Genomic DNA, 19,168 nt, shown 5'->3' on the forward strand with positions numbered 1-19,168 from the left:
TTGCTGTGGTAGAGAAATGATACTGTGAGTCAGTATGACATGCAGATGACAGGCTCTTAGAATCACTGCACACTTCACTTATTTGGGCAGTCACAGTGCCAAAACTGACCAAATTACTCAAGTATGAACTCCAGCCTTACAGGTCGATGTTAGCGCCAAGAAAACACGCACTCCTTTTACACCGTTAGCTGATTCCACATAGATGTCTACAGAACCTGTTCTGTTAAACGCTTATACAAGTAGAGCCCCCAGACAGAGTGGAAAGGGTGTCAGCAGTAAGTTTATGTTGAAGTCACTGATTATTTTGCCCTTCTTCTGATCCGTCAGAACAATAACCCTCAAAAAACGGATCCTGTCTGTTGAGCATCCGCCTTCACTAGGTCAGCATTTGGTCAGTAATCCATCAGTATTGATAATGACAAAAAAAACAGGAGTGGATCCAAAACAGAGATAACACGTGACTGAAATATTTGCATGTCTTCTGTGTTTTGCACCCACTCCTGCTTTTGGCTACCAAATTGCAAGCCAATTCTGATGGGACCATACAGGCCTTACAGCTGCTACACAGACAGGATCCATTGTGCGTCTCATTTTTCCTTCCTTCTGACAGATCAGAAGAAGGGTAAAATAAATGATGTCAGCCAGGCCAAAAGGCAAAATAGTGGCCCAGTCCAGTCATGAAGTGGGGAAGGTGGGAACAGCATGAGAAGTCCACAGAGTGGACTTATGACATAGTGGTGAGGTGGAAACAGTGTAGAGGTGGCGTTAGCATCAGGAGGCCACAGAGAGGCCCAATGACAGTGTGGAGGTGGCAGCAGCATCAGGAGGAGGCCACCGAGTGGCACAATGACAGTGTGGAGGTGGCAGAAGCAGCAGCAGGAGACCACAGAGTGGCAAGGCGACAGTGTGGAGGTGGCAGCAGCATCAGGAGACCACAGAGTGACCCGGTGAGAGTGGGGAGGTGGGTGGCAATACAAGTATCAGCTGAAGATGGTGGGTGAAAGAAGCACTTGGCATCAGATGTGTGGCCTCAGGCGGGTGGCAGCATCAGAATAGTAGCTGAGGCAGGCAGGCAGCCAGAAGAAACCGGTCGCTTTTGTGAAAGTGTTGGTGTGGCATCATGGATGATCTAGTCTGATGCATTGGCATTGGTGGGTGGAAACCCTGGATGATCCACGCCTGATTCATCTTGACAAGTCCTTCTCCACATTTTGGGTGGACAGGCGAGTTCTTCTTCTGGTAACTATGGTCCCCGCCGCACTACTGGCCGGGCAGGACAGCTTTTCTGGGGCAAACTCTGCTAGTTGCGGCCACAAATCCATTTTGGCTGCCCAGTAGTCCAGTGGATCTTCAATGTGGGGTGGCAGGGTACTGTCCAAGTATGCCACCACCTGCTGGTTCAGGTCCTGCTCCAGGTCTAGCTGCTGCCTCTGGTGAGTAGTTTCTTCACTAGGCGGGTAAAGAAAGCTGCTCATCAGCAACTTTAGACTCAAGTTGCTGCTGATGGAGCTGGAACTGCTCCTACCCCCCCTCCCGCCGCAGCAGCCATCGCAGAGGAATGTGAGTGCAGAGGGCCCCCACGGTCAGACCTGCGAGAGGATGGACGATGGCGTGAGCATGCATCGGGCCATCTGTGCAAGTCACTCGGAGGAACTCCCTGCGGTGGAATGATGTTGGTCATCCCATAGTCCTGGCAACTAACAAATAACGTTACCTCTTCAAAGGGCCTGAGCAAACGGCAGGTGTCACGCATGAGCTGCCACTGGCTGACATCGAAGTTACACAGAGGAGTACTCCTGTCTGCTTGGATCATCAAGAAATCATTTATGGCCTTTCTCTGTTTGTATAGTCAGTCCAACATATGGAGGGTGGAATTCCAATGGGTGTTGTAAACATTGCATATCAGCCTATGTTGGGGGATACCGTTCTGCCGCTGCAGCTCAAGGAGGGTGTGCTTTGCTGTGTACGAGTGGCTGAAGTCCATGCAAAGTTTCCTGGCCATTTTTAGGATGTCTTGTAGATGGGTGGAAGACTTCAGGAACCGCTTGACAACCAGATTGAACACGTGTGCCATGCAGGGCACATGGCTCAGCCCTCCTTGACGCAGCGCTGACATGTTCTTCCCATTGTCAGTCACCATGGTTCTGATTTTGAGTTGTCGTGGAGAAGGCGAGGATTCGATTTCTTGATGAAGGACACAGAGCAGTTCCTTCCCTGTGTGACATTCAGCTTCTGCGCCGTTGGATGAGTGCACGTATACTGATGTCTCTTGGCAATCACTTCTGTGATCGATTGCTGACTGAATGACTGACGAGGAGTAGGAGGAGGAGCAGGAGGAGCAGGAGCAGGAGCATCAGGACCAGCAGATGATGGGAAGGTCAGACAGCTCCCTTCGGCTGAGGTGGTGGAGCCTTGACTGCCTGAAACCGGGTGCATGCCATTGGGTGATTCAGCGGTTGCTGCAGCAGGCTGGAATACCACATCAGAGCCACGGTTTCCCCAGGCCACTTTATGGTGATGCTGCATATGTTGACGCAGGGTCGTGGTGCCAACAGATTCTACATATGGTTATGTTCCCCTCCGGCGGCTTAACAAAAAACTGCCACACCGCCGATTAGGTGATTTTACCCCCAACACTACGCACTGACTGACTGCTACAGCCGCTGCTTCGGTGAACCCGTGCACCACTACTTTCCGGGCAGGTATGCTCCTGTGAAGCGGGTGGTCTATCCCGGGCACGTTTGGCTCCCAACCTCCCACTGCTGACTCCTGGCTCCGCTGCTGCCTCACGGGCAAGCTGCCACTCTCTTCTCCCGATGATAATGAAGTCCCTAATTTACCCGGATCCCATGTGCGATCAGCTACATTATTATCATCATCATCATCGAGTACTGTCTGCACGTCACTGGTGTCCTCCTTAACGGTCTCTGGGTCAGGAGCCTCACCGCTCGCAACACCAGCTCCCACGCCACTCTCCTCATCACTACTTGCTCGCCTAGCGGAGGAAGCGGCGGATGTCTCCTCCACATCTTGGCTGGCTAGAAGCTGCTGACTTTCCTCTAGTAGCTCGTCCTCGCTGAATAGTGGGGCTAGGCCTACAGCATATAATACTTCTCTGGCTGAGGGAACAGAAAAGGACAGAAGCAGGTTGAGGATAGGTGAGGGCACAGGGTCTGCTCCCGTGCCATGCCTACTAAGGGTTGTGTCTGACGAACCCACCAACTCTTGGCTGGGGGTGTCTGATGTCACTTGGGATGAAGTGGATGACCGAGTCAACCATTCAAGAACCGCTGGGTTGCTGGTCAAGACACGACCGCTAGATGACACCGGAAGCTCAGGCCTTTCGCTGCGACTCCTGCTGCCACGCCCCCTTACTCTGCTGCGACCTGTGCTGGCACCAGAAACATTTAGGCCTCTGCCACTACCCTGTGCAGGGCCTGGCACATCTGTCTAACATACTGTTATATCAAATAAATAAAAAGGAAATTAAAACACCCCAAAAAAGTCTGTAATTTTCTCACTTCACCTCACAACGGCAAATACTTTTTTTGTGCCACTAATACATGCAAAAAAGAGCTTTAGAACATATAACTGCACCGCTGAACGGCAAATATATTTTTCTTTTTTCCTCTCATACACTCCACAAAAGGCTTTAAAACAAAACTGCACCGCTGAATGGCAAATATATTTTCATTTTTCCACTTATACACTCCATAAAAGGGCTTTAGAACATATAACTGCACCGCTGAACGGCAAATAGGCCCTTATTTTTTCCCACTCATGCACTCTACAAAAGGCTTTAGAACATATAACTGAACGGCAAATATAATTTTTTTTGCCACTAATGCACGACAAAAAGGGCTTTAAAACATATAACTGCACTGCTGAACGGCAAATAAAGTTTTTTTTTGTGCCACTAATACATGCCAAAAAGGGCTGCAATTTTTACACTTCACCACACAGCGGCTAATAAGCCCTTTTTTCCCCAAACAATATGTCCTATATTGATTGGTCTTCTGAGACTTTCATGCACTGACATTTATCTATAGCTGTAATATATCTTCAAGAAACAATATGTACATATGGTGTCATGTCCTGACTTTACTAAGCATTTCAATACTAAGCCTTTGTGTACAGAGTATTCATCCAGTGAGTAGTTTAAATGTGTCCTATATTAGTCTAGAGAGAGCTAAATTATCCCCTTCCATAAAAGTATTCTGCTGGCCTGACTCTAAAATAAACAACTCATCATTGCAAACATAAATGGAAAGCGGAACATTAAACATCTGGGGGAAAAAGTGGAATTGACATGCAGATGGGAAGAACCATGTTGCATGTGTTAGCAATACATAAATTAATAAACAAATTAAATGGACCATAAGGTACAGCTTGACTACAGTGGAGGATAGTGTGAGACATCATAGAATTTAACGATTTACCCTATTAACCATTTTGGTTGGGTTCTGCAAATCAATCTAATGTTTTTTGCATGATACTTTTTGTTTCTGAATTAGTTATGGGTTCAGTGTGCACTGAAGCCCTCATTTGCATAAAGAATAAAGGTCATTTTAGGTCATTTTATCAGGAATTTCGCAACTGACTGATAATTATGGCAGGTATTATTTTTATTTGCAAGAACAACCTTAACAGAGGAGTTACTGCTTTAATAGTGTTGATTCTGTTGACAGTTGCTCTTTAAACTTTAACCCCTTCCTAACACTCACCAAACATGTACTGCACTGTGGGAACGAAGTTCCAGACATGTGTCATACATGTATCGGTAACAAAAACACGTTTTTTTGTGTCTAATTGCACAGTGACCGGGCTAAAATGGCTATGGTCTGGGTCAGGTAGCCATCTTACCTACTGACCCTGAGAAGTTGTTCATCCCTCATGCAACCCCAATCTATGCGACTGGCCGGTTGATCACCGCTCCTTCACTGTAAAAGACAGTGAGGGTTGCACGGGGCTTTTATGGGGGTGATTAGTGCACAGGTCTGTACCAGTTTTTCTGTGTGCAAACTGTGACCACCAAGCACTGATCAGTGCATCTCTGATCATCTGTGCTCAGTTTTTGGCACAGGAGATTTTTTTTTTTCTCATCTGTTTCTCATTTTTCGTGTGTAAAAATAAATAAATAAATGAATAAATAAAAGGCCATATTGAGGAGAAAATGGTTAACAAATTGTGGGATGAGTTTCTCATGTTATCTCTTATGAAAATAAAAAAATATGGGCCTAAAGCAACTTTAAGACTAGATAACTCGCTGCTGATTTCCCCCTATAGTCCAAAAAATATGGTAAGTATACATTTTGTTACGCAAAGGCAAAACAGGGTTTTCTTTTTTTCAAACATGTGATTCTCATACCCATATAATACACTATAGTACTTATGTATTGCAGTGTATTATGTCACAATCTGACATAATGCATATAAGGCCTTAGCATAAAGCTTATTAGGCAGGGCCTAATAGGCATGGCACTGTTACTGGGAGGGTCTTGGTGGAGTTGGCGGCATGTTTTATCGGAATTGGGCGTGAACTACAATGTCCTCTATTATGGTGTGAAGCAAATGGCCACCCTATTGAGGCTGAATTTACTCGTGATAGGATCTACAGTAAATATAACAATATAAAACCCCTATTTTCTGAGAAAAATCTGATTGAATACTTGACTTGTTTAGTTTTTCTCATTCAATTTAAATGTTCCCTTATTGTGCCTGTGAACATAATGCATGTAACCAATTTGTTTTTTTTTAGGAATATCCAAGGATAACAGTTGGAGTTTTTATTGAGCAGGCCACTCCCTTCCTGCCAGAGTTCTTCACTAGATTGTTGGCACTGGATTATCCCCAGGAGAAACTCTCTCTCTTTATTCATAACAGTGTAAGTATTGCGAAAAGATTGTCTTTTACAGGCTTTTACATATCGTCTTACAGACAGTGGCGTAACTAGAGTGTTATGGGCCCCAGTGCAAACTTTGGATCGGGCCCCCCCGCCCATTTTTACAAAGAGGCGGCAGATTTTCTTTACACTAAGGGTGTTTCACACGAGCAGGTGCCGCGCGGGTAATCCGCTGCATGAAAGAGAGCCAAGCCCCGTTCCGGACAGCAGAGGCATGGAGCACTAACATGATTGATAATGCTCCATGCCTCTCTGTGATCTTTTTACTGCAAAATCTTTTTCTCACTGTGATTTTGTAGTAAAAAGGTCACAGAGAAGCACAGGGCATTATCAATCATGCTAAAACTCTGTGTCTCTGCTGTCCAGTGCGGGGCTTGGCTCTCTTTCAGGCAGTGGATTACCCGCACAGGATCCGCTCGTGTTAAAGAGCCCTAAGCCCAATGCATGGCTACACTCACCCAGTCCTAATAAAATCTAGTCCGACCTCATCCAGGGTGTCACTGGCTTTGGCGTGATGTCCGCTGGATCCAGAACAAGGTCCCTGTGGTGATAGAGAAAAAAAATAATAATCACACATAAGGAAGGGATGGTGACTGTACCTGTGAAATCACTATCAGGGGGCGCTGTGCTGGCCTGTAAGACTGAGCCATGCCAATGTATAGCAGGGTAATCTAGGACATTTCCACTAAATGCTGCTACACAATACTAATGCCCACATTGTGGCCCCTCACAGTAATTAAGCCCACCTTGTGGTCCCTTCAAAATAGTTATGTCCTCCTTGTGGCCCCATCACAGCGGTTATGCCCACCTTTGTTCCCGTCACAGTAGTTATGCCTACTTTTGTGTCCCCTTACTGTACTTATGCCCAGATATGTGCCCCCTCACAGTAATTATTCCCAGATATTTGCCCCTTCAGTCGTTATGCCCAGATGTGCCTCCCTCACAGTAGTTATGCCCAGATATGTGCCCCCTCAGTCCTTATGCCCAGATATGTGCCTCCTTCACAGTAGTTATGCCCAGATATGTGCCTCCCTCACAGTAGTTATGCCCAGATATGTGCCACCTCAGTCGTTAAGCCCAGATATGTCTCCCTCACAGTCGTTATAGCCAGATATGTGCCCCTCACTGTAGTTATGCCAGATATGTGCCCCTCACAGTAGTTATGCCAGATATGTGCCCCTCACAGTAGTTATGCCAGATATGTGCCCCTTACAGTGGTTATGCCAGATGTGCCCCCTCATAGTGGTTATGCCAGATATGTGCCCCTCACAGAAGTGATACTCAGATATGTACCCCTCACAGTGGTTATGCTCTTTTGTGCCCCCTCACTCTAGTTGTTGTCTCCTTGTTGCAGCTTTATGGAAAAAAAAAACGCATACTTACTCTCCTCCCTGATGACGCGCTCCCACACTCACATCGCGCTGCTGGCTGTGCTGGAGGCCGATTCCCGAGCCTTCAGCGCTCCTCCCACAGCCAGCAGTGCGATGTGTGGCCTGCAGGGGGAGCGTCTGAGCTCTGAAGAACAGTAAAGCAGGGAGCGGAGAGGTCTCCCTACTTTCACTCTGAAAACAAACAGCCCGGCAGTGAGTGCGCCTCCTCCCCTCCTTGCGTCTTCGCCCACCTCACGTTTGAAGAGCACTCTGACTGGGCCTGGCATTCTCACTGTACTTCATGCCGGGCCCCGTCAGAGCGCTCCCATTACACTTGAATGCAGCGGGCCCCCTCCCCTGCAGAAGGTGTGACTGCGATCGTTATGCCCCTGCTTACAGCCATGTTGTTTAATGCTTTTTAATTTCAGATTTTTTTTTTTCTGGCGATCTAGTTAAATTGATGGGATGTTGCTTATGGTCTGATTTCATATACTGAATCACATAGATTCACTCCTGGTTTTGACTTTCAAAACTGCATCAGCAAACCTGACCGTGCAATGCACCCTCAGAGAAAAGTTGGCCCCCGTCCTATAAAACTACTTTGACAAGAAGGGAAAAAGACGGGATCAGATCCCTTCAGAAACCAGTGGGACCCAGCAGCCCAACTTAATTAAAGGGGTTATCCGAGAATTACTATTGATGACCTATCCTCTGGATAGGTCATCAATATCAGATCAGCAAGGCACGACTCTGTGACCCAAGGTGATCAGCAGTTAGAAGAGGCTGGGCACTCTGTGAGTGTCACAACCTCTTCCTAGGCCATGTGATCACCGTACATTGTCACATTGCCTAGTTGCAGCTCAGCCCCATTCAATTCCATGGGGCTGAGCTCCAGTACCAAGCACTGCCACTATATGATGTACAGCGCTGTGTTTGGAAAGCTCCTGGAAGACTGCAACGCTGACCAGAGCTCCAGAGATGTGTTAATGATGACCTATTCTGAGGATAGAACACAAATGCAATAACACTCTGCAACCAGCACTCCGCCCTGCCTCCATGCTGGATGTTGAATGAGGCAGTATAAAACTGAGTCTACTTCTACAAGGCCTACCAGTAGCCATTTGGCTCCAGGAGAAGTATATAGTGGGCTCAGCATGCATGTTGGTACTTGCATCCCTGGATCCGATGAAAGCTGTAACGGCACCGGACGGGGTTAAAAGCAGAGTGTGCCTGGCGTTCATGCTGTACCTGCGCTCCCTGGACTTTGTGTGGCTGTCATGGCCCATAAACAGGTAGGAACTAGTGTTAGGGACCACTCATAGAGGCGACCTTGACGTGGTGAGTGGCTTATTACGCTTTGGCCAAAATGTACACCAATGCCTCATTCAACATCCAGCATGGAGGCAGGGCGGAGTGCTGGTTGCTGAGTGCTATTGCATTTGTGTTCTTTTCTTTGTATATGTATTTCGCCATAGCGATGTGCTCCTGCATATAGGGTTGTGCTGACTGAATCCCCCATATCTATTCTGAGGATAGGTGATCATTATCTTTACCAGGATAACCCCTTTAATCATTTCCTGCGTGCAGAAGAAAGTTTACAGTGTAATAATAGTCTCAATGTTGCGTGGAATGACTGCCCTGGAACCCAGTCATGTAATGATTTTCTTCAGAAAATCCTGGATCCACCAACATCATGTCCTTTACTTGGTTTACGATCTGTTCTATGGACAGGGATGTCACTCCACAACCTAGGACAAAGGAGGTGCTATGGATAAGACCAGAACTATTTGTCTCTGCTGTATTTCCAAATGAGGTGGGAGACTAATACATCTGGATGAAATTGCTATGAAATTTGCTATATTGTCTTTCATTCTGTCATCTATGTATTTTCAGACATCATGTAATGATTTCAAATAGGTGCTCAAGAGGAACTTTCTTATTTGCATTACAGGAGGTGTATCATGAGAAACATGTTCAGACATTCTGGAAAGAAGCCAAAACAGTCATTAAGAACCTAAAAGTAGTGGGACCCGAAGAAATTATTACTCAAGCAGAAGCAAGAAACATGGGAATGTAATATAATCTAAATACCTTCTGTCCTATGACTATAGTAGACCATAGTTGTAGCAGTTATGTTTGTAAAATAGTTGTTGCTAAATAGCACAAATGTTCCACCATAATGCTTAGGAGAAGTCCATACCTGATGGAATCGTTCTACCACAAATCTCACTGCAAATCTGTGGTCAATCCACTGCAAAGTCTACATGTGTCACATTTGGATTCTATCAAAGATTGTGCTGTGGATTCATTACAGATTTCACCCTTTGCATTACAAAAGGCAAAATACACTGTCAATATTTGTGCCTTTTCTGCCAAAAAAATTAGCATGCTGCAGATTAAAAAAAATCTGTGGCACACTCTGATTTCTGTGGGGAATTTTTCTGGCACATGAAAATGGGGTTTTTAAAACCCTACTCACTTTTATTGTACTGTAAATTGCTGCAGGTTTGTGGCACGGAATCTTTTCTGCAAATCCACAGCATATAGACAAATACTTGGGCATCAATTCTTATTGAAAAAGAGATGGAGGGAGTTGAGAGATGAACGAAGTTTCAAAAAATTTGATTCGGCTGCTTTGCAGAACTGTACACAGTACTCCATGTATGTTCTGACTAGTAATTTGCAAAGTGGTAGGACTATGTTCTCATCACGGGCATCTATGCCCCTTTTGATGCAACCCATTATCTTATTGGCCTTGGCAGCAGCTGCCTGACACTGTTATTTGCAGCTTAGTTTGCTGTTCAGTAAAATTCCTAGATCCTTTTCCATGTCAGTGTTACCGAGTGTTTTACCATTTAGTATGTTGCGGATCTGTCATGGATCTTCAAAAACGCTTCCGTTACAATAATACAACCGCATGCATCCGTCATGAACGGATCCGGTTGTATTATGTCTTCTATAGCCATGACGGATCCGTCATGAACACCATTGAAAGTCAATGGGGGATGGATCTGTTTTCTATTGTGTCGGAGAAAACCTAGCCGTCCCCATTGACTTACATTGTGTGCCAGGATGGGTCCGTTTGGCTCCACTTCGTCAGGCGGAAAGCAAAACGCTGCACGCAGCGTTTTGGTGTCCACCTCCAGAGCAGAATGGTGACTGAACGGAGGCAAACTGATGCATTCTGAGCGGATCTTTTTCCATTCAGAATGCATTAGGGCAAAACTGATCCGTTTTGTACGGCTTCTGGGAGCCCTGAACGGATCTCACAAACGAAAAGCCGCTAGTGTGAGTGTAGCCTAAAACTACAACATTTTATATCTACATGTAAGCCGCCCATTAAGTGTAATTTATGAAATGCAGCTGTACCTGTAAAACGTTTTACAATACAATTCTGCTCTGTAAAACGCTCATTACTGGATGTAATTTAATAGTAGGATCAAGCTAGACAGCAATTTAGCAGGATTATCTACATTACTTTGTCAAATCAATTAAACTCACTTCTAGAGAGAGTGTGTTCTATAGTCCTAGACCAGTGCAAATACTGTTTCGTTTAAGGAGGAGAAATAGTACAACATTCCTTAGAGATGATGTAAAAGGCACGGAGAGCTGTTATCTCCCAGAGCACAGCAGGATTTGTCTAGATTTAGTCACACGATCCAATGTAAAATATTGCAGCAGAAAAATGAAGAAGGAATAATCAGAACTAACTACAATATGCTAGTTTTATGTATCATTCTGTCTTATAATCCTATACATATAAGGTTCAGAAATAGCATTGTTTTTCATGGTAATAGATGGTATAATACAAAAATCTTCTGTCCTTCCCCATATCTGAGGACTTGCTGTGGTGTCTTGTAATCCTAAATTGGGAAAATTGGACTTTTCACTTAATACATTACTCATGCAGGAATCCATTTGGGTTTTGTAGTGTACAACTTCATTAGAAAGAAATGGTTAAAGCATGGAAAGGTTTTGAATAGTTGATGCCTCACAGTGTAGGAGTGAGCTGTGTTGTGTCCTAGGCTCTTAACTCCTTAAGGACACAGCCTTATTTCACCTTAAGGACCAGGCCATTTTTTGCAAATCTGACCAGTGTCACTTTAAGTGGTGATAACTTTAAAATACTTTGACTTATCCAGGCCATTCTGAGATAGTTTTTTCGTCACATATTGTACTTCATGACACTGGTAAAATGAAGTAAAAAATAATCATTTTTATTTATAAAAAATACCAAATTTACCAAACATTTGGAAACAATTGCAAATTTCAAACTTTCAATTTCTCTACTTCTATAGTACATAGTAATACCTCCAAAAATAGTTATTACTTTACATTCCCCATATGTCTACTTCATGTTTGGATCATTTTGGGAATATTTTATTTTTTGGGGATTTTACAAGGCTTAGAAGTTTAGAAGCAAATCTTGAAATTTTTCAGAAATTTTCAAAAACCCAATTTTTAGGAACCAGTTCAGGTATGAAGTCACTTTGTGAGGCTTACATAATAGAAACCACCCAAAAATGACCCCATTCTAGAAACTACACCCCTCAATGTATTCAAAACTGATTTTACAAATGTTGTTACCCTTTAGGTGTTCCACAAGAGTTAATGGCAAATGGAGAAAAAATTTCAGAATTTAGATTTTTTGGGCAAATTTTCCATTTTAATCCATTTTTTCCAGTAACAAAGCAAGGGTTAACAGCCAAACAAAATGCTATATTTATTGCTCCAATACTGTCGTTTGCAGAAACACCCCATATGTGTCCGTAAACTACTGTACGGGCACACAGTAGGGCGTAGAGGGAAAGGTGCGCCGTATGGTTTTTGGAAGGCAGATTTTGCTGGACTGGTTTATTTACACCATGTCCCATTTGAAGCCCCCCTGATGCACCCCTAGAGTAGAAACTCCATAAAAGTGACCCCATCTAAGAAACTACACCCCTCAAGGTATTCAAAACAGATTTTACAAACTTTGTTAACCTGTTAGGTGTTGCACAAGAGTTATTAGCAAATGGGGATGAAATATGAGAATTTAAATTTTTGGGCAAATTTTCCATTTTTCCAGTAACAAAACAAGGGTTAACAGCCAAACAAAATGCTATATTTATTGCCCCGATTCTGTCGTTTTCAGAAACACCCCATATGTGTCCGTAAACTACTGTACGGGCACACAGTAGGGCGTAGAGGGAAAGGTGTGCCGTATGGTTTTTGGAAGGCAAATTTTGCTGGACTGGTTTATTTACACCATATCCCATTTGAAGCCCCCCCCCTGATGCACCCCTAGAGTAGAAACTCCATAAAAGTGACCCCATTTTGGAAACTACGGGATAAGGTGGCAGTTTTGTTGGGATTATTTTCAGGGTACATATGATTTTTGGTTTATCTATATTACATTTTTGTGAGTTAAGGTTACCAGAAATAGAAATTCTGAAATTTCATCTCCATTTGCCAATAACTCTTGTGGATGAGATATCAAGTTCAGTCTACAGGGTATAAGATATGTTATAGTATGAGTTCCTCTGTCGGCAAGAAAGCGTAGAAGCTCCTAAGGAAGCTATTTCAATGGTCGCACATATCCGGTGTGATGATTATCTCTAATGGTGACAAATTGATTCTAATTTTCCACTACAGTGTTTTGTTTTTTGTTTTTTCTTTCAGGGACATTTGTCGGCAGGATAAGCAATGTGACTATTACTTTAGTTTAGATGCTGATGTGGCGTTGACAAATCCAAAGACTTTAAAGCTGCTTATTGAACAAAACAGGTTGGAAATTTTTCACAATTCCTTCACTATATAGTAAAAAACCTGATATTTTAAACAAACTGTAAATTGAACTCTATCAACAGGTGCTTACAGGACCTTTTTTTTTAGGTGCACATTAAATACATTTCCAGATTGCATGGAGCAGAGATTGAAAAGAAATTAGAGCTAACCTCGTTTGAAAGTATTCTTTGTAATTATACTGTATGAATGGACATTACACAGCAGGAAATTAGGGGCAAACATTTATTTTGCAACTTACACTATTTTTTCATTATGTTACCATATAAAACATTTTTTTTATAAATGGTGATTTTAATATGTTTCCTATTCTAGTGATAACTTACACCAAGATGTCCAGGTTATACACATAGTAATTCTAGAGTAACTCTTGAATAATTTGCATATATATTTTTTGCTTCCAGAAAAATAATTGCTCCTCTTGTGACACGACATGGAAAATTATGGTCAAACTTTTGGGGTGCTTTGAGTCCTGATGGCTACTATGCAAGATCAGAGGATTACATAGATATTGTGCAAGGCAATAGAGTGTAAGTAAAGTCCTATGGAGACTAACAGTAATTTTTGTCCCATAATACATCTAAATCGATAATAAATTATTGTAACAAAAATAATCAATGAGAAAGGTGTACCTATCCTTTAAGAAACAAATGATGTTGTCTTAGGAATGTTTTTTATTTGAGTACAAGATAGGAAAAGGTACAGCGGTTGAATATCGCCCTTATCTTACACACATTGGAAGTCTGAGTTTTCCAGCTACCATATGCATACTCCTATTGAAAAAAATGACTTTTTGATTTGGAGGTTGTGTCTCTTTTCAAATGGATGCGCCTTTTTACAATGGGGTTGGCTTCTCTCAGCACAGTGCACCAGAGTTTTAGCCAGGGGAAACCATGTCTGGCCAGATGTTTTCCTGCAATGGTCATGGCAACAGAATGGAATTACATTTAAAGGGAATCTTTCACCATAATCTTGGACTATTATCTGCCATAATAAAGGGGTAGTTCTGCAGATGAGTCTAGATCTTTTGTTCCACTGTCAGCATTTAAAGCTGTGCTAGAATACATTGTCATGACTGCAGTGCATGCACGCAGGAGTCCTCTCCATTATGTTGGCACCATATAGCAGTCCTGGCTGCATATTTCAGCTTTGAGCACTGACAGCAGGGGGACAGTAGGACTTATCCGGACTTATGTTCAGGACTACTCATGTACTACTGCAGACAATGCAACAATGTAGAAGAAATCGCTGAAAAGATATACTGCAGACAATAGTCCAGAATGGTGGTGACAGATTCCCTTTAATGAGTAGACCGCTCCGTTGTCTTTGAGACAACCCTTTTGACAGATAAGTAACATGTTCTATATTGCTCTTTGCAATTTGCCCTATTTGCCCCCATGATTTCCCCCTAGACAAAATTAGCTTTTATAACTAGAGATGAGCGAATCGAATCAGACTAAGTGGAATTTGATCCGAATTTCAGGAAAAATTCGATTTGCAATGAATGCGAATTTCCTCGCTCTTCATGGTAACGAATTGCAATTTTTCCTAAAATGGCAGCTACCATGGTGGCTACACATGTGAGGACATGGGGAAAGGAACTCTGGGAAGGCGGGCTGACCCATAATGCCATGCATGCAGCCAATCAGCAGCCAGCCAGCCCTGTGATGTCACAGCCCTATAAATATGGCAGCCATATTAGTCAGACATTTTCTATCATTCAGAGTGCAGGGACAGACGTGAGAAGGCGCTAGGGAAAGCAATAGGAAAAACCTCATTGTGAAAAAAAAAATATGAAAAAATATATATATAAGTGCAGGGTTTCACAGCATCTTAGTGCAGGGAGAGACGTCAGAAGGCGCTAGTGACAGTGCCAGGAAAGCAATTTTACAAGTGCAGGGAAAGGATAGGGAGGAATCATTTCACAGCATCTTAGTGCAGGGAGAGACGTCTGAAGTCGCTAGTGACAGTGCTAGAAAAACCTCATTGTGGAAAAAAAGCGATTTACAAGTGCAGGAAAACATTTGGGGATCCAAATAGCCATTATACATCTCTGGCATTCTAGCAATTTGTTCTTGTTATTGGGGTGCAAGTGCTATGTTGAAAAGCCTTTAGTGGCTTATATCTGTGGAAAAAGAAAAATATATACACATTTCACTTCTGCAGTTATTTGTGTTGAAAGAGTTTAGTGGCCTATTTCAGTAAAAAAAGGAAAAATATATACACATTTCACTTCTGCAGTTATATGTGGTGAAAGCATTCAGTGTCCCATTTCAGTACAAAAAGGAAAAAAATATCTGCACTTCACTGTTGAATTTATTTGTGGTTAAAGAGTTTAGCGTCCTATTTCAATACAAAAAAATATATATATTCTCAGTTAATTTCTGCAGTTATATGTGTTGAAAGCATTTAGTGGCCTATTTCAATAGAGAAAGAAAAAATATACACACTTCACTGGTGCATTTATTTCTGGAAAAAGATTTTAGTGGCCTATTTCAATGCAAAAAGGAAAAATATATATGCATTTCACTTCTGCAGTTATATGTGTTGAAAGCGTTTAGTGGCCTATTTCAGTACAACAAGAAAAAAATATGCGCACTTCACTGCTGCAGTTATTTGTGCCAAAAGCATTTACTGGCCTATTTCAGTACAAAAAGGAAAAAAATATACCACTTCACTGGTGCATTTATTTCAGATAAAATTGTTTAGTGGCCTATTTCAGTACAAAAAGAAAAATATATTCTCAGTTCATTTCTGCAGTTTTATGTGTTGAAAGCGTTTAGTGGCCTATTTCAGTACAGAAAGAAAAAAAATCTATGCACTTCACTGGTGCATTTATTTCTGGAAAAAGAGTTTAGTGGCCGATTTCAGTACAGAAAGGAAAAATATATATGCATTTCACTTCTGCAGTTATTTCAGTACAAAAACAAAATATATTTAGTGTTCACTGTTGCAGTTATATGTGGCAAAACCTTTTAGTGACAGATTTCGGTCGAAAAACTAAATATATTCAGCGTTCAGCGCTGCAGTAATATTTGTGGTAAAACCTTTAGTGACGTATTTTGGTAGAAAAGTCAATTTTTTCTGCGTCCAGCGCCGCAGTTATATGTGGTAAAGCCTTTAGGGTACTTTCAGATTAGGGCAGGGGAGTCCGGCAGGTGAATAGCCTGTCAGATCCGTCTTGCCGCTAGTTCACGTGTGCCTGCGGACTGCTGCTTCATCCCTATTGACTATAATGGGGGCGCGGGCGGAGTTCCAGCAGCAGCACGGCAGCGCACGGCGAGAGGCAGCCGGACTAAAAGTACGACATGCAGTACTAGCCTTAGTTGCTTATTTCAGTAGAAAACCAAAAATGTATTCTTATAAAAATGTATTGTTATTAAGGAGTTTCACGGTTTCACGGAAATGGCGGCAGTAGCAGTCAGTCAGTGTGTAGTGTTGTCGGCAAAATCACCTACCCTTCGGTGTGGCAGTTTTTTTGTACAGCCTCTGGAGGTGGGGAACATGGCCATATGTAGAATCTGTGGGCAGAAGGTGAAGCGTGGCCGGTGTGCCAATGTTGGCACCACGGCCCTGCGTCAACATATGCAGCGTGACTAAAATGTAGCTCCGATGTGGTGTTCCAGCCTGCCTCAGCAACCGCTGCATCACCCAGTGGCATGTACCTGGTTTCAAGCAGTCAAGGCTCCACCACCTCAGGTGAAGGGAGCTGTCTGTCATTCCTATCATCTGCTGGTCCTGATGCTGCTGCTCCTCCTACTCCTCGTCAGTCATTCCGTTAGCAGTCGATCGCCGAAGCGATTGCCAAGAGACAACAGTATGCATGAACGCATACAAGGCCCCAGAAGCTGAAAGTGCTGCTCTCCAAGTTGCTGGTGCTGCAGTCCCTCCCCATTGGTAGACTCTGCACCTTTCAGAGAACTGATGGCTTGTGGTGAGCCGAGGTGGAGAGTCCCAAGCCTTTCGTGACATATTTCGGTCGAAAAACAAATTTTATTCAGCTTTCAGTGCTGCAGTTATATGTAGAAAAACCTTTATTGACGTATTTTGGTTGAAAAACTAAATTTATTCAGCTTTCAACGCTGTGGTTATATGCAGTAAAATCTTTAGTGACGTATCTTCTCAAACTTTGCGACTCTTCCGGGCTTAAAGCTATCTTGACGCTTTGTCTTCTCATTGTCTGTAGCTACTAAAGGCCTGTTCATGCCAGGCAGGTTCCCCCAGAAGTATCTGGGTCGATGAGCAGCAGATACCACACTTGCATCAATCTTGACAGGATTTGCCTCCAGGTGGAGAGAAATTGTTTTTTGGAATGCTTTCTCCATCGTAACCACGTCTTTGAATAAACTGAAGACTGGCGGATTCTCTCCTGTCTTAGGAAACACTTCATTTTTATTATTAAATTTATTAAATATTGAATATTAAATTGAACTTGATTAAAATTATAAGAAAGTAAACTTAAATTCACCAATATATTATCCCAATCTTCGAGGGAAATACACAATCAGTTTGCCAAGCCTTTTGTACCGGAGAACGTGTATTATTAAATCGTGGTTTAAGCAACACTTTATAAATAGGGATGAGCGAACCCGAACTGTATAGTTCGGGTTCGTACCGAATTTTGGGGTGTCCGTGACACGGACCTGAACCCGAACATTTTCGTAAAAGTCCGGGTTCGGTGTTAGGCGCTTTCTTGGCGCTTTTTGAAAGGCTGCAAAGCAGCCAATCAACAAGCGTCATACTACTTGCCCCAAGAGGCCATCACAGCCTTGCCTACTATTGGCATGGCTGTGATTGGCCAGTGCAGCATGTGACCCAGCCTCTATTTAAGCTGGAGTCACGTAGCGCCGCACGTCACTCTGCTATGATCAGTATAGGGAGAGGTTGCAGCTGCGACGTTAGGGCGAGATTAGGCAGATTAACTCCTCCAAAAGACTTCATTCTGTGATCGATCTTCAGCTGTGGATCATTGAAGTGCTAATATTGACTTGCTCACTTTTTTGAGGCTGCCCAGAGCGTTTTTAGATCACTTTTTTTCTGGGGTGATCGGCGGCCATTTTGTGACTTGTGGTGCGCCAGCACAAGCTATCACCAAGTGTATTTAACCATCAATAGTGTGGTTATTTTGTGCTATATCCTACATCAGCTGCAGGTTGAGCCTGTGTCACCGAAGTGCATTTAACCATCAACAGTCTGGTTATTTTTTGGCCATATACTACATCAGCTGCAGGCTGAGCCTGTGTCACCGAAGTGCATTTAACCATCAACAGTCTGGTTATTTTTTGGCCATATACTACATCAGGGGCAAGTTGAGCCTGTCACCCAGCGCCTAAAAAATAGACCTGACATTTCTATTCAACCAAATCTGTACTGTTTTAGCTGGTCAAGTTATTTGTAGTGACCGTAAAAGCACTTTTTTTTTTCTGGGTTGAAAAACTATTCCCAAATTTGCCATTCTCAAAATAACTAGTTTCTGGTATTTGAGGCCTACTTGAAATCTATCCCAAAAAGGATATCTTACATTGAAGGTGCTGATAGTGTCATTCAGAAAAACCTAAGACACACGCTACCGTGCAGATAGAAGTCTGATTCAGTGATTAAACCTATACCAGTCACACAGCGCAAAAAAAAACAGGCCTCACATTTCTATTCAACCAAATCTGTACTGTTTTAGCTGGTCAAGTTATTTGTAGTGACCGTAAAAGCACATATTTTTTTCTGGGTTGAAAAACTATTCCCAAATTTGCCATTCTCAAAATTGTGGTGAACGGGAACAATGAGGAAAACATCTAATAAGGGACGCGGACGTGGACATGGTCGTGGTGGTGTTAGTGGACCCTCTGGTGCTGGGAGAGGACGTGGCCGTTCTGCCACAGCCACACGTCCTAGTGAACCAACTACCTCAGGTCCCAGTAGCCAGCAGAATTTACAGCGATATTTGGTGGGGCCCAATGCCGTTTTAAGGATGGTAAGGCCTGAGCAGGTGCAGGCATTAGTCAATTGGGTGGCCGACAGTGGATCCAGCACGTTCACATTATCTCCCACCCAGTCTTCTGCAGAAAGCGCACAGATGGCGCATGAAAACCAAGCCCATCGGTCTGTCACATCACCC

General features: G+C 43.2%; 1 protein-coding gene across 2 annotated transcripts in view; it reads left to right on the forward strand.

The window, feature by feature from the left end:
• Positions 1-19,168, forward strand: part of PLOD2 (procollagen-lysine,2-oxoglutarate 5-dioxygenase 2) — a 185,880-nt gene that overhangs the window by 124,527 nt on the left and 42,185 nt on the right. For both annotated transcript variants that reach the window (XM_040428046.1, XM_040428047.1), the window contains exons 9-12: positions 5,759-5,884; positions 9,224-9,345; positions 12,934-13,038; positions 13,461-13,586. In XM_040428046.1, the coding sequence (XP_040283980.1) occupies positions 5,759-5,884; positions 9,224-9,345; positions 12,934-13,038; positions 13,461-13,586 (479 nt within the window). The remainder of the gene's footprint in view (positions 1-5,758; positions 5,885-9,223; positions 9,346-12,933; positions 13,039-13,460; positions 13,587-19,168) is intronic.

The sequence above is a fragment of the Bufo bufo genome, chromosome 4, assembly GCF_905171765.1.
Source record: "Bufo bufo chromosome 4, aBufBuf1.1, whole genome shotgun sequence".
In the NCBI taxonomy this organism is placed as follows: Eukaryota; Metazoa; Chordata; class Amphibia; order Anura; family Bufonidae; genus Bufo; species Bufo bufo.